General features: G+C 41.5%; 1 protein-coding gene across 2 annotated transcripts in view; it reads right to left on the minus strand.

Moving 5' to 3' along the window:
• Positions 1-6,917: 6,917 nt before the first annotated feature.
• The window catches only part of TBX15 (T-box 15), a 107,831-nt gene continuing 101,609 nt past the window's right edge, over positions 6,918-13,139 (minus strand). For both annotated transcript variants that reach the window (XM_011982171.1, XM_011982161.1), the window contains exon 8: positions 6,918-9,387. In XM_011982171.1, the coding sequence (XP_011837561.1) occupies positions 8,603-9,387 (785 nt within the window). In that variant the 3' untranslated portion in view covers positions 6,918-8,602. The remainder of the gene's footprint in view (positions 9,388-13,139) is intronic.

Here is a 13,139-nt window from a genome sequence, read left to right on the forward strand (position 1 = left end):
AAAATACACATTCAGTACATACTGATGAGCCACTGTTGAAGGTTTAGTTGAATGGCTTAAGGTAAAAATTATTTCCAGGTCTGTGAATTAATTCTATTCCAGTGACTCTTTCTGTTGCCAATATTACTGTCATGAAATATTAAGTATGACTTGTTTTGACACTCAGACAGAAGGACATACAGCCCACTCGAGTTATCACTGCAAAAAGGCTAATTAGTTTAACTCTCAAAGAGTAACTTTATTTACCATGCCTTTGTTGGAGGGGAGGTGTTGAAAGGATGACTGACTTCCCCATGATTTCACCTTGTAGGAGACAAGGAATTTAGCAGCCACCTGGATTGGCCTTCGGTTTTGTCTATACCTCAGTATCCTTCAGTGTTATCTTCCTTAAATCTTCCCAAAAGTCTGTGTAAGGTTTCATGGGCATCACCAAACTAAACTGCCTGATAAGACATATGGACCCCTCAACCTCTGTTTCAACTTTTTATCTATGGTCTTCCCACCCTCCACTGACACACAAGCATGCCTTTGTCTCAGATATAGACCAGGAGCCCCAGAGATAATCTTTACCAACCTCAATATCTCCAGTTTTCTCTGTTCAGGAACATGATAAAGACGTCCCTGAGGGGGATTTTCTATCCCAGAGGTTTGAGTAGAAAACTGAGATTTTCCAACTCTGGATCCTTTGGCTTTGGCCCTGATTATTTTACTAGGGCCTTAATCTTCTCTAATTCTTAACAGTTTAAAAAAGTATTTCCCTTGCCATGGTTGAGAAGAATGAGCCCTTGTTAGGATGAGATTTGGAGAGCTTTAATGAGAAGATGTGTGTAAGCACACGTTGCAAAGAGACAAAACCAGAATATAGAAACAAGGCTCTGTTGATGAAGCAAAAACCCTCCTGAGACCAGCAGACTCTGGTAATGGAAAATGGAACCAGTGGCATTTTGCTTATTTGTTCTGGGCATCATTCTGGATGAATGGATAGCTAATTTTTCTCTGTAAAGATTAATCAGTGACAGGACCCAAGATAGTTGTTGTTGTTGTAGAGGGTACCTCACCCTGTGAGCTTCCTTTCTGAGGAACACTACCAGCAACATCCTTAGGTCAAAGGCCTGAGCATTGCCACAGGGTTAGACAAAGCCTAATTCCAGAAGCTTAGTATAGAAGCTATGTATGAATATAGTTTCCAAACAAACTGAATCTTTGGGGACTGCAAATAACATCACATGATCGGGCCTTCCACACTCCTGCCTTGAAGTAGGAAGTGTTAGGCAACGACCTGCAAAAACTACAGGCTGAGCGGAGTGTGATCCTGACACTCTAGAGATGACTTCCATATGCAAGTCATACTTGAGCTCTTTCTGAATGAAACCAAACAAGAGGTGATTCCTATTATACTGTAAGCTTATTTAAGACAGGGAACATGGCTTCTGTGGCATTCTCAGAATTTTGCCCAAGAAAAGAAATATTTTCTAAAAGTCTGCCTTATCAGATATTAATGGCGCTAATGTCAGATTGACTGAGTGTGACCTTTGGCAAGATTCTTAGTCTTTCTGCATTTTTCTCTCACCTATAATGTGGGTATAATAATAATACTACAGCTTCATAAAGTTGTTGGAAATTAAATAAGACACTGTACTATCTAAGGCACTTAAGCTGGCATGAATAAGCACTTGAAAAATGTTTCTTGCTTTATACTTACCACTTGAGAAAAGCTCACTCTGCATTTTATAAATCCTCTAGATGTTTTAGGAGAATGGGAAGGAATCCTACTAAAAGATATATCTCACAGATGAACTGAACCCCAGTGGGGCAAAGTTAACTGTTCCAGATTGCTTTGCAAAGCATCTGAGAAGCTGGGACTAGAAATTAGCCTTATCTTTGCCTGCTGGGTTTATATAAAGGAAAAGCAGATTGAGATTGGCTCAGGCTAGGTTGGCTCAGGGGCTGGCAGAAACTCCCTGATGCCTAACAAATCTGTTTCCTCTTCTTCCTATGAATTCAGCTAGACTATATTGCCCAGTTTACCTTGCAGTTAGGTGTGGTCATTGGAGTTCTAACCGTTAGAATAGAGAGGAAGTCATGCACCAACACCAGACTGGGCTTATGAGTATCTCCCATGTACAAGTTTTTATTCTTTCTCCTCATCTGCTAGCTGAATGGAGAGGTACTGAGCTAAGGGCTGAAGATATTGAAGCCATTAAATGGAAGATGATTGTTTTCCTAAATCATTGCTTGGAGAAGAGCCGCTCAATGAGAAACTCCATATTGGGTTGTGAAATGAGTGAGAAATGAACATTATTATGTTAAGATTTGGAAGTTTATCTGTTACCTCATCTAGACACAGCCTAAGAGGGGCTCTACCTGCCCACGTGTAGAAGGATGCATGGTGTGGGCAAGATGAAGAGAACTCCAAGAATCTTCTTCATGGAGTTCAAAAGCTTCCCTGAGAACGAGAGCTACCAGAGGTTGACTTGGCAATCCTTTGGCAGCCCCCTTTGTCCACTTTGGCTTCACTAGATGAAAATACTAAAAATGACTCAAAACCCCTTTGGTTTTCTGTGCCTCTGCAGGGCCTGCAGTAAAGTGTAATAAAAGCAGAAACTGTTAGTAGGAAGCATCTGAAGTGGGAAATGCCGTTAGGCTGGCCCATAAAAGATGAGTGCTATGAGCAGTAAAATGAGCTAAGAAGGAAAACATGATGAATGTTTTCTCGGCTTTAAGCAGCAAGATCCCATTTCACCATCCCACGTGGCACTGTGTGCCTGACTGGAAAAAGCAAGGGCCTCTGTGCAGAGCCTGACTCAGGGAGTGTGGCAGCTGAGCTTATCCCTGGGGCCCCAGCTGGGGGAGTGGAGTGGGGTGGAGGTTTTGGGGGGTTTGGGGGGATGCAGCTTGATTTCTTCGTCACCTCCCAGGCCCTACTGATGCTTTCCAGGTTGAAGGTTCCCATTGAGACACTGGAGGAAATCCTGAATTGCCCAAGTTCCAGAGCAAGGACATCTCACACAGGGAAAGGGAACCCAGAGGTCATGGTGCCAGGAACAGCAGGGAGAACTTCATGAGATTTGACTTAAGAAAATGAATATCCTCTGTTTCAATCCCACTACCATAGCTCATTATACCACACAGAGAACATGCGTCTTTACTGTGCTGGCCCCACCCTCGCACCAGGACACCATCCTCCTCCTCAGTTTAGGCAGTTTCCATGAATCCTTCGAAGTACGATTCAAGTTCAACTTTCTCCATGAGCCTACCACTTTTTATTATAGTCCCTATAAATCTCATTTTTGGAAAAATATAGTAGTGGAAAGGTCTGGGTTGGAGCCCTGCCTTTGTTACTTGCAAGCTATATGATTTTGTGCACATTGCTAACCTCTGTAAGTTTCAGTTTCCCTATGTATAAAATAGGGATTGAAATATAAATCCTATAGGGTGGCTGCAAGGATTACAGGATATTACCTTGCATAATGTGTAAGAGGTAATAAACACTCAATAAAAAATTAGTTTTCTTCTGAAATTTTGCAGCATATATGGTCTTTACCACCAATTTAATACTTTTATTGTTTTGTATGCATGTAGCTTGACTCCTCAACCAGGGTAAAATCTCCTTCTAGAACAGAATGTCTCAGATCATTATAGACTACCAAGTCATATTTAATATTTTTGCTTATTAATTACTGTTCATCATTAATCTGATTGATATGAATTGGTTGGTTGATCACTAGTTTTAACCTTGCACAACGTTAGATAGAAAGGTGTCTCTCATCCTCTAAGAACGTCATAAAATATTATTTTACTCGGGCTGTGTAGAAGATAGATTCACATTTTGAAGAGTCTCTAAATTACTCCAGTCCCAAGAAGACTTCAAAAAATTAGTATCAATACTACAAAGCTATTGTAAAGAAAAATGCCTGGCCTCCGCTGATACAAGACCAGCTGAGCACATCTTCCAGTGAGGCATGGCTGCCCTCAGCACAAGTTACAGTAAGCCAATTCTAAGAAAATGGCTATATTTATACTAGCTCAAACATCACCCTCTGAGAGCAGCCCTCTTAGAAACTCCTATCTAAATAAGCCTTCATTTTCATTGCCCAGTCATTCTCCATCATTTTATTATTTTTAATTTCCTCAAAGTCATCATTGCAATCTGAAATTATTCATTTACTTGCTAGTGTATTCAATATCAGTCTCCCACCAGACCATGAGTTCCTTAAAGGCAAGAACATATCTGGTTGTTCATTGCTACATTCTCAGTGCCTAGAGCAGCGCTTAACAAAGAGCATTATATATTTATTGAACTGAACCTGATGAACTTTGACATAGTTGTGGGGAACAAATCTCCAGTTGATGATCATAAGCGAAAAAGCTTTTGTGAAATGCATCTTTGCGGCTGGGTTTCCTTGGGAAGACAACTCTCCTTTAGCTTACTGAATGCAAATTGGTACAACAGAGCTTCTCTGAAATCCTCAAAGTACTAAGCAATGAATTAAACACTTGGCATCAACCAAACAGCTCTGCTCTTGGATCTCAGCTCTCAAAACTCTCACTAATGAAAAAATATTCCATAGAAAAAGATACTAATCTATTGGCTATAAGAAAGTTCTGGATATCTCTATCTTTATTAAATTGCTCCTTGAATTGTAATGCTATTATTTTTCCTCCAATGTTTATTCATTGTACTGTCTTTTAAAATCTTATTTTGTTCTCAGCTCACCATTTCTTATTTCTATAAAAATTCTGAGCATCCTTAAAAGTTCAATAGAAGTTCTGCCTCACCAATGAAAACCATTAACCTCTCCTTCTTACCCTAAACGTCATCTTTGAATTTCCAGAGCCTTTTATATCATTAACCTCATTGTGAATGGCTGCCCAGAAAGCAAGCCCTTTCAAGAAAGAAACCATGGTGTGTTTTTTACTCTTCATTCTCTTCATTCTGTATAATGGATGCTTGCTAGCTACTATTTAAATTTATACTAATCTACCATAGAATACTATATGAAAAACAATAAACCTTTGTTAACTTAGGTAGCTTTAACTTGGAGTAAATAATATTATTTAGCCATGCAACCATTTTTTACCATCCTTAAAAAAAAGGCTTTGGTCAACAAATTAAACAGTAAGTATGTATTGAGATTCTATAATAGATCAGGAACTGTCCTAGCTATTGAGGATGCAAAGATGAACAAGATAGCCTTTCCCCTAGAAAAATGAGCAATTGTAGAGCACGTTAGCCTATAGAAGAATAATCCTTCTAGTAAACACCCCTTTGTGTAATCACTATGCCAATTCCAATAAATGCTCACTATTTCATGAAAGAGAATTGCATAGAGCATATTCTTCACAATTCTTTATCCAGTTTGTTTTTTAAAAAACATTTTTATTACTTCTTCAGGTACACATAGAAACATATGCCATAATTCAATGTAACTAACTTGGATTGTTCTAATTAACCCAAATTACAAAAATGTTCTGTATTTAATATTCTAAATGATTACTGAAATTATGATTCTTACTATTGGATGAAAATATGGAGATTTCTATGTCAAGTTTTCTGATTGGCATACTATGATTATCTACCACCCCAAACCTCAAAGGGTGTTAGATCAGTGAACAATGTTTGGTATGCTGCTAAATTAAAAAATAATAATAATAACCATAAGCTTCACATGTAGTTGTTTTTGTTATACCATTATGAAACCAAGGGGTGATGCAAGGTTTCCAAATAGGAGTGGTTTTCTAAGTTTTGAGGCATGTCATGCCCAGAGAGCCTACAATCTGTACACGTACTCAGTCAGTCATTGTCCAGCTATTTTGGCAATGATCTGATGGCTAATGGAATTAACTAGCATGCCACCCTCTGCAGTTATTTATAAAACCAGAGCAATGTATAAGGTTTTTGCTCTCCCAAACCAACCTCCATTTCCAGTGAATGGCTGTGGTGGTTGGCAACCTGAGCCCACCAAATCAAACCCTGGTGAAATGGGTCAGTGAGCAACCAGTGTAACAGTCCACCAGGAAACAGTCTGGAGTAAGGGCAAGAGGAGGAGGTTTCAAGTCCTGGCTCTGCTACTTCCCAGCCACTTAAGAATGGGCAGGTCACAGAGTTTATCTTTTACTTCTCCATTTGCAAAACAATACTTCCTGGCCTGTCCACCTTTCATGGTTATTGTGAGGCTCCAATGAAATAATATACAGAAGTTCTTGTAAATGGCATAGTCCTAGCCTCTTTATTAGTCTAACTTGTCAGTTGGTGCATGACAACTCCAAACCACTCTCCTCATGCTGCAGTGATGCATTCAAGGAGGATAGTGTATGCTTATTGTTCAATACACCAAACAAAAGCCAGCCTCAGAGGCACTCTCACCTCAGTGCCTTAAGATATGTCTTATTTCCTGACTGTCCAAGTGCCTCGTGGTACTGCTGAATGACAGTGCTAACTGACCATAGGGTCAGATTGCCAGCTCCACCACTTGGTCAAATATTTAACATTCTATAAGCTCGTTTCTGGATCTATAAAATGATGATTCAAATATTACCTATCTCACAGAATTGTGGGAGGATAAGATAATCATGTAAAATACATGGTATAGTATCAGGTGACACACAGTAGTGATGACAATTACTATTAGCCTCACACAGGTTTCTGCAGCTAACACGAAGGCAAAAATCCCATTAGAGTCAAAAGATCTGGTTTCATGTCCTCATTCCCTCTGTGACAGGCTGGATAATGCTGCCAAATTCATTCAATCTCTCTGGAATGCAGTTACTACATATAAAAGGATGCTAATATTCACTTCATGGGGTCTATATAAAGATCACATAGAGTAACATATATAAAACTTCTATACTCACTGTAATGCACGATGAAGATGCACAAGGCTGTTATTTGATTTTTCTGTATGAACAAACATGCAGAAAACAATTGCAAAGATTTTATTTAGCGGCTTTCTGTGCTTGGCACTTAGAAACAGAGTTCCGTGCATAAGGGCAAATTTTTATACACCTTTTCTTCATACATATTTTACATACCCTTTTATTGCCCCCTTTTTCATATTCATAATATTGGATTCCCCACTAGGCACATAAATACATTTATCTACAACACCTCAAAACCAGAAATCTTAATAATATCTGTATTATTTTACTTGGTATTATTTGCATTTCCACACCATTTAAAAATTTTAGCTTGCACCAAGCTTCACTTGCTTTCTTACCATTAAAAGATTTGAAGGGAAAGGGAAAGATGAAGGAAAAAACCCAAAACTTCAAAATGCAATGAACTATTTGATAAAAATGGAGATCTAAGGGCAGGTAGAAGGTATAGAAGACCCATCTGCAATTGCCTGGGACATGAGGGGATTTTTCCTGCCACAGGGGTAGCGGGCAGGCATTCTAGGTTAGGTGTCTGGATCCGGCACTTGGAGGTCAGGCCTCTATTTGTTGCCTCTGCTCTTGGTATCATCTTCCGAGATTGTAAAACTATTCCTTCTTCACTCCCTTCTATTTCCCTTCCCCTACCAGGCTGCATGCTGTGGAATCAGCACTTCCCACGTAGTGCACCTCTCTTCTGAATCACAGTGGTCAGAGCTGTAGGCTCAGGATGCATTCCTTGCTCTGTCCCTCTGACCAATGCCCTGACCATGCTCAATGTGCCAGAGATGTTTACTCCTCAGTAATGCCATGATTCTTTCTATAGCCTGTAGTGGGGCAGGCGGCATTTGGGGGGACAAACCAAAAACACATCTCCTTGGTGAATTAAAACTCTCATCATTGCTCACACTTTCTTTGTCACTCTTGCTCTCCACCTCTCTCCTGTTCTCTGTTCTTCCTGTTTGTCTTTCTCCTGTTCAGCTGTTCTTTCTCCCTCTTTCCACAGGCACCACTGGGAATATCAATGATAGCACACAAGTGAAGAGAGCCAAAGTTCAAAAGCAATCTTTTTCCGGAAGCCAAGTCCAGTTGTACTGACGTCTTTCCACTCTCATCCATGGGGAGGGTCTCCAGAATACATGGTTCATTCCAGAAGCAGAGGAAGCTGCAGGGGAGAGAGACTGGCAGCTACTGCTGGCCCACTCCATCTAGAGTTGTACATAGACAAATTCTTGGTGAAAGCACCCATTCTGGGCCTCCCTCCACAGAGTTCACCCAGTTCAGAGTCCGTGTGCATGTATGATTGCATGTGTATGAACTGTGTATGAATATATATGTGTGTGCGCATGTATGTATTGGTAGGTCTGTCTGTATGTGGGTGTGTATGTGTAACTTTTCATGGCTGCCACACACTAGCATCTCCCTTAACATCATGACGAAGTGATTATTCAGTCTCTTCAAAGGACACTCTGGAACAGACAATGCTTTATAAAACTAAGGTCTGGGAAGGCAGGAGAATGGCCACTGAGTTGTGGATGATTCTACCACAAGTATCCCTCACTGGCTTAAAGGTGTCTCTAGTTCTTGGGGATATGTCATCCTCCAGAAAAAAAAAAAAAAAAACACAGTTCCTGTTTTCTGAAGGCACTGGACTCCCAAAGAGGAGGATCTGACCACGGAAACTCTGGGGCCTTGATTGCCAAATGCTCCGTGGTGTTTGGACTGGCCTTTAAACCATGTGCACGGACATCTGGGAGGAGGAGCCTGGAACTGCCCCATATTGCCGGCCATCACAAGTGTTGGTTGCCTGTTGGTTATTGGGTGAAGGGCTAATCATGTGCATGCTGTGCTCCATCCCTGACGGCAGGTACTGCCTCTCTCCAAAGGCCCCGTTGGAAGGAGAAGAACAGAGTAAAGTGCTTTGAGAGGCGCTCAGTTTTTCTGGGCTTGCAGCTAGTCTAGGGGAAGTGGGGAAATTGTATCCATACAGGTTGTAAGGGTTGTGAAGGGAGAAGGCATTGTAGGAGCTCTGCTGCATGTGGCTGCCCCCGAACATATGTGGTGATGAGGAGCTGGAGGCAGCATTGCCTGCCTGCATGACATACTGAAACTGGGAAGTGGGGAAGGACCCCAGCTGGCCACCATAGGCTTCCATCTTGCTGTTGCCAGGCAATGAAGGAGGAGTTGGTATTCCGGATATCAGGGATGGAGTCCTCTGAGGCATGAAGGTTTCAGAGGGCTGAGTGGCTGAAGTGGTGCCACTCTGAAGCCTGTTGTAGCCACTGTCACTCAGCCCTGGGTAGCTCTGCAAGGCAGCCATGTTGCTTCGGGCACATGGTGGATAATCAGAGAGGTTTAGATTACACAGCTGGCTCTCTCGGCAGCCCACATTGAAAGTGTTGGGGGCCAGATGAAAAGTTGGAGGAGAACAGGATGGAGATAAAAGATGAGAAGAAGCCGAAGGGGATGGTGTCCCAGTGCTGGAGGTGGTTGGGGAAGTGCCTGTGCTGCCTCCTGAAAAATAAAATGTGAATACTATTGAGACAGAGTCTTTTAAGATGAGTCTGCCTAAGTCATATGCAAGCCATACTGGAGGTGCCTTGAAATGTCCAAGATAAGCCTGATTTTTACAGAACCATTTTTCCTCTTAACTCAGCAGACCTATGCTAAGTGATTCCACCTGTGGACACATACACAGTCATACAGTCATACACACACACACACTCACACACACACACATACACATTCCAGAGGACTGTGATCAAAAACAACACTAAATTCTTTTGTTTGTTTCTCTCTGTAAGATCCTTAGTAAGTCCTTTGTATAAAAATAACAATAAACCTTCCAAGATTCACGTTGCCATTTCTCACCATCAAATTCACTTTCTAAGAGACCTCTGATGTCAGCATTAAAATCCACTAGCTCAGCTCTTCCCATTCTTAATGGAAATGCATTAAATATGTATTTTATTCCAGGGCTGTTGCCTGCTTTGCCATTTTTATTCTTCTAGCCAAACATGCAGGACACCAAAGCAGGACCCTAATCTCAGAGGAAATGGGGTAATGGAAGAGAGTGCCAAGTCAAAATTGAGGCCTGGGGGTGCACAGCAGTGGAGCCTGGGGTATGAGATTGAAGTTGCATCACATGAAAGACATTTGGGAACACAATTATAAGGGCTAGATTAGAATAAAGCAAGGCCAACCCAAAACAAAATCATTATGAACCAGAGGCTCTGCTGATCTCCTTTTATGAGATCATGCCCATTCTCAGAGACTGGAAGAAAGACTGTAAATGGAGTCTTTGGAGTTTTGATATTTATGAGAACAAGAAGCTAAACAGGCCTTAAACTGACCTGAAAGTCAGGAGATCTGGGTCTGCTCACAACTCTGCCACACTAATTGCCCAGATAACCCTGGGCACATCACTTACCCTCTGCAGGTTACAGTTTCTTCATCTAGAGATGAGGAATTAACTTAGATCAGTGGTTCTCGGGCATAGAGGATCTGGCAGCTTTTAAAAATGCTGGTGTTCCAGGATCCTGCCTCGGATGAACCAAAGGAGAGTTTCTGGGCATGGGACCTCCATATCAGTATTGTTTTAAAAGCTCCCCCAGATGTGTAGTGTGGCTTAAGAACCAATCATACAACCCGAATTCCTCATTTCTAAGTACTCAGAATAGTCCTTCCTAAACTTGAGTGTGTATGAGAATCAGCTAGATGGCTTGTTAAAGCATAGATTGCTGACTCCATCCCTAGAGTCTGATTCTGTAGGTCTGGGGTGGGGCCTACGAATCTGCATTTCCAACAAGTTTTCAGGTGATGGTCCAGAGACCACACTTTGGGTTAGAGGAACTCCAGATTCCTTTCATTTCCAAAAGTTCCTGAATCTGTGTTTGAACGAGTTGATCTTACGACGTGTGAATGTTAGAGCTAGACAGGTGGATGACACACCAACAGACTGAGGACCAGTTCAATCCACGCTACTTCAGTGTGTTCTCAGATAGTTTAAGAAGGCCAAAAATGACCTTTACGAGCCTCCTCTTTCCCAAAGTCAGGAAGGAGCAGTGTAGCATCTGCCTCCTGTCTCATCCAATGGAAGTTAAAGACATGGGTGAGTGCTAGGGCTGCAGGGCCCTTTATTTGAATTCTGGAAAGAGCAGTTGCTTTGTCTTCCATAGAGAATCTTCCATGATGTAACTTCCTCCTTCACAGCAAGGTTAGGAGTTTCCCAGCATGTCAAGAGCTGTGATTCTCCCAAGGAATCTAATATCCTTTAGATCACCTACGCACTCATGTTGGGACTCTTAGAAGATGAGCATTATAAAAGGGTAAGGAGCATTTTAGGTAGAAAAGAGCAGGAATAAGGTTTTTCTCAGTGAAGAAAATGTTATAAAAACTAGCAGGGGCTCGGCGCACTGGCTCATGCCTGTAATCCTAGCACTGTGGGAGGCCGAGGCAGGTGGATCTCTTGAGGTCAGGAGTTCAAAACCAGCCTGGCCAACATGGTGAAACCCTGTCTCTACTAAAAATACAAAAATCAGCCAGGTGTGGTGGTGGGCGCATGTAATACCAGCTACTTGGGAGGTTGAGGCAGGAGAACCTCTTGAGCCCAGGAGGCAGATGTTGCAGTAAGCCAAGATAGCGCCATTGCACTCTGGTCTGGGCAACAAGAGCAAAACCCTGTCTCAAAAAAAAAAAAAAAAAGCAGGATTCCAGAGACATTGAAATACAAAGAAACCATCCACAGTGTGCTAAGGACTCAAGGGTCCCAGATGTGTCAATTAAGAGACAGATGCCCTCAAAGAGGAACCTAAGGTTAATTTTTAGCAGGAAAAAAAAAAAAAAAAAAGCATTCAGCTTACAGCCATGGACATAGGTAGTAGTGCTGGCTATAGAAGTACAAATTTGGCTCTTGTTGTTATAATAGTTTATTCAGAGGTAAATTTTGACAAAGCCTAACTAATAACAAAAGAATTTCAAAAGAATTTCCCCCAATGAACTTTCAAGGAAGAATTGTATTTAATAGAGTCATTTCAGAAACTTCTCCTTCCTCATTTCTAATACTCAACTTAATGTAACAAACCTGCACGTTATGCACATGTACCCTAGAACTCAAAGTATAATAATAAAATAAAAAATAAAAAATAAAAAATCCCTTAAAAAAAAAAAGTAAAATGATTTTTATTCCACAATTTGAGACAAAGCCAACATTGTAAATACCACTGGGAGAAGGAAGCCAGCAGCTGGCCATGTTGGAAAGAGCCCTGAGTCTGATTCTAGGCTTATTAACCTCTGTCCAGTGCAGGCCACCTCTTCATTCTCATTAGCTGTGAAATCAGGGACTTGAACCAGTGGGCCTCAGTTTCTGTCCTTCTCAGCATATCTGTAACTGAGGTTTCAAGTAATATAAAGCGTGAATTACCAACAAGTACTTTCCATGGAATTATTTTAATATAATGAAGGATGTCTGGCAGGAGAAGATTCTAGAAGGAGGAGGAAGAACATCTCATCTGTCTTGTTTCTATACAGCTGAATGGCCAGGCCTTCTGTGCCTTGCAGAAATCTCAAGGATTTATTTCAAGTGTGTAGTTCTTCTTTGAGGCATCCTACACATTTTCCTTATTTTCCACTCTAAATGCCACGAGCTTCTCTGAAATAAATGCTATGGCACAAATGGAGAAACCTGACTCCAGCTGTAAAGAGATATGTGTTTTATGGGATAAGTATCTGATCACTTCTCTTTGAAAGTTCATCCTTGCTCTCCCTGATCTGGTGTTTATGTGGTCCCTGAGGAGACCACCTGTTCAGCATGCCGTACTGTCCTGTAATAGGTATATTCCATCAAGCACTGGTTCTAGCCCTGCAGCAGGAAGCATAAGGTGGAACAGACGACTTCCTACAACTCTAAATGGTTTTCTCTGATGGCCCAAGATGGAACGAGTGGTACTGATTTGAGGCCTCAATTGGTTTCACTAGATAAAAAAAAAAAAAAAAAAAAAAAAAGGGGGGGGAGGGTGGAACTATTAACAAGTTACAGGGATTTCTGCTGAGCAGATGAAAGACACATGTTAAAAAGTTTGTAGTCAGCTTGCTTGGGCTTTTAAATGACATTCACTGGAATTGAGACTTGGTGGCCTGCTGAGCTTGAGTGGGTGAAGCCTCCATGTGAACTACTGTTTGAAGGAGGCAGGGGCAAGCCTGTCCAAGAGAAGGTCACCTTGCTTCTATGCACTCTGAAGAAATGCTCTTGGCCGGGCGCGGTGGCT

Source organism: Mandrillus leucophaeus, unplaced genomic scaffold (assembly GCF_000951045.1).
Source record: "Mandrillus leucophaeus isolate KB7577 unplaced genomic scaffold, Mleu.le_1.0 Scaffold1054, whole genome shotgun sequence".
Lineage (NCBI taxonomy): Eukaryota > Metazoa > Chordata > Mammalia > Primates > Cercopithecidae > Mandrillus > Mandrillus leucophaeus.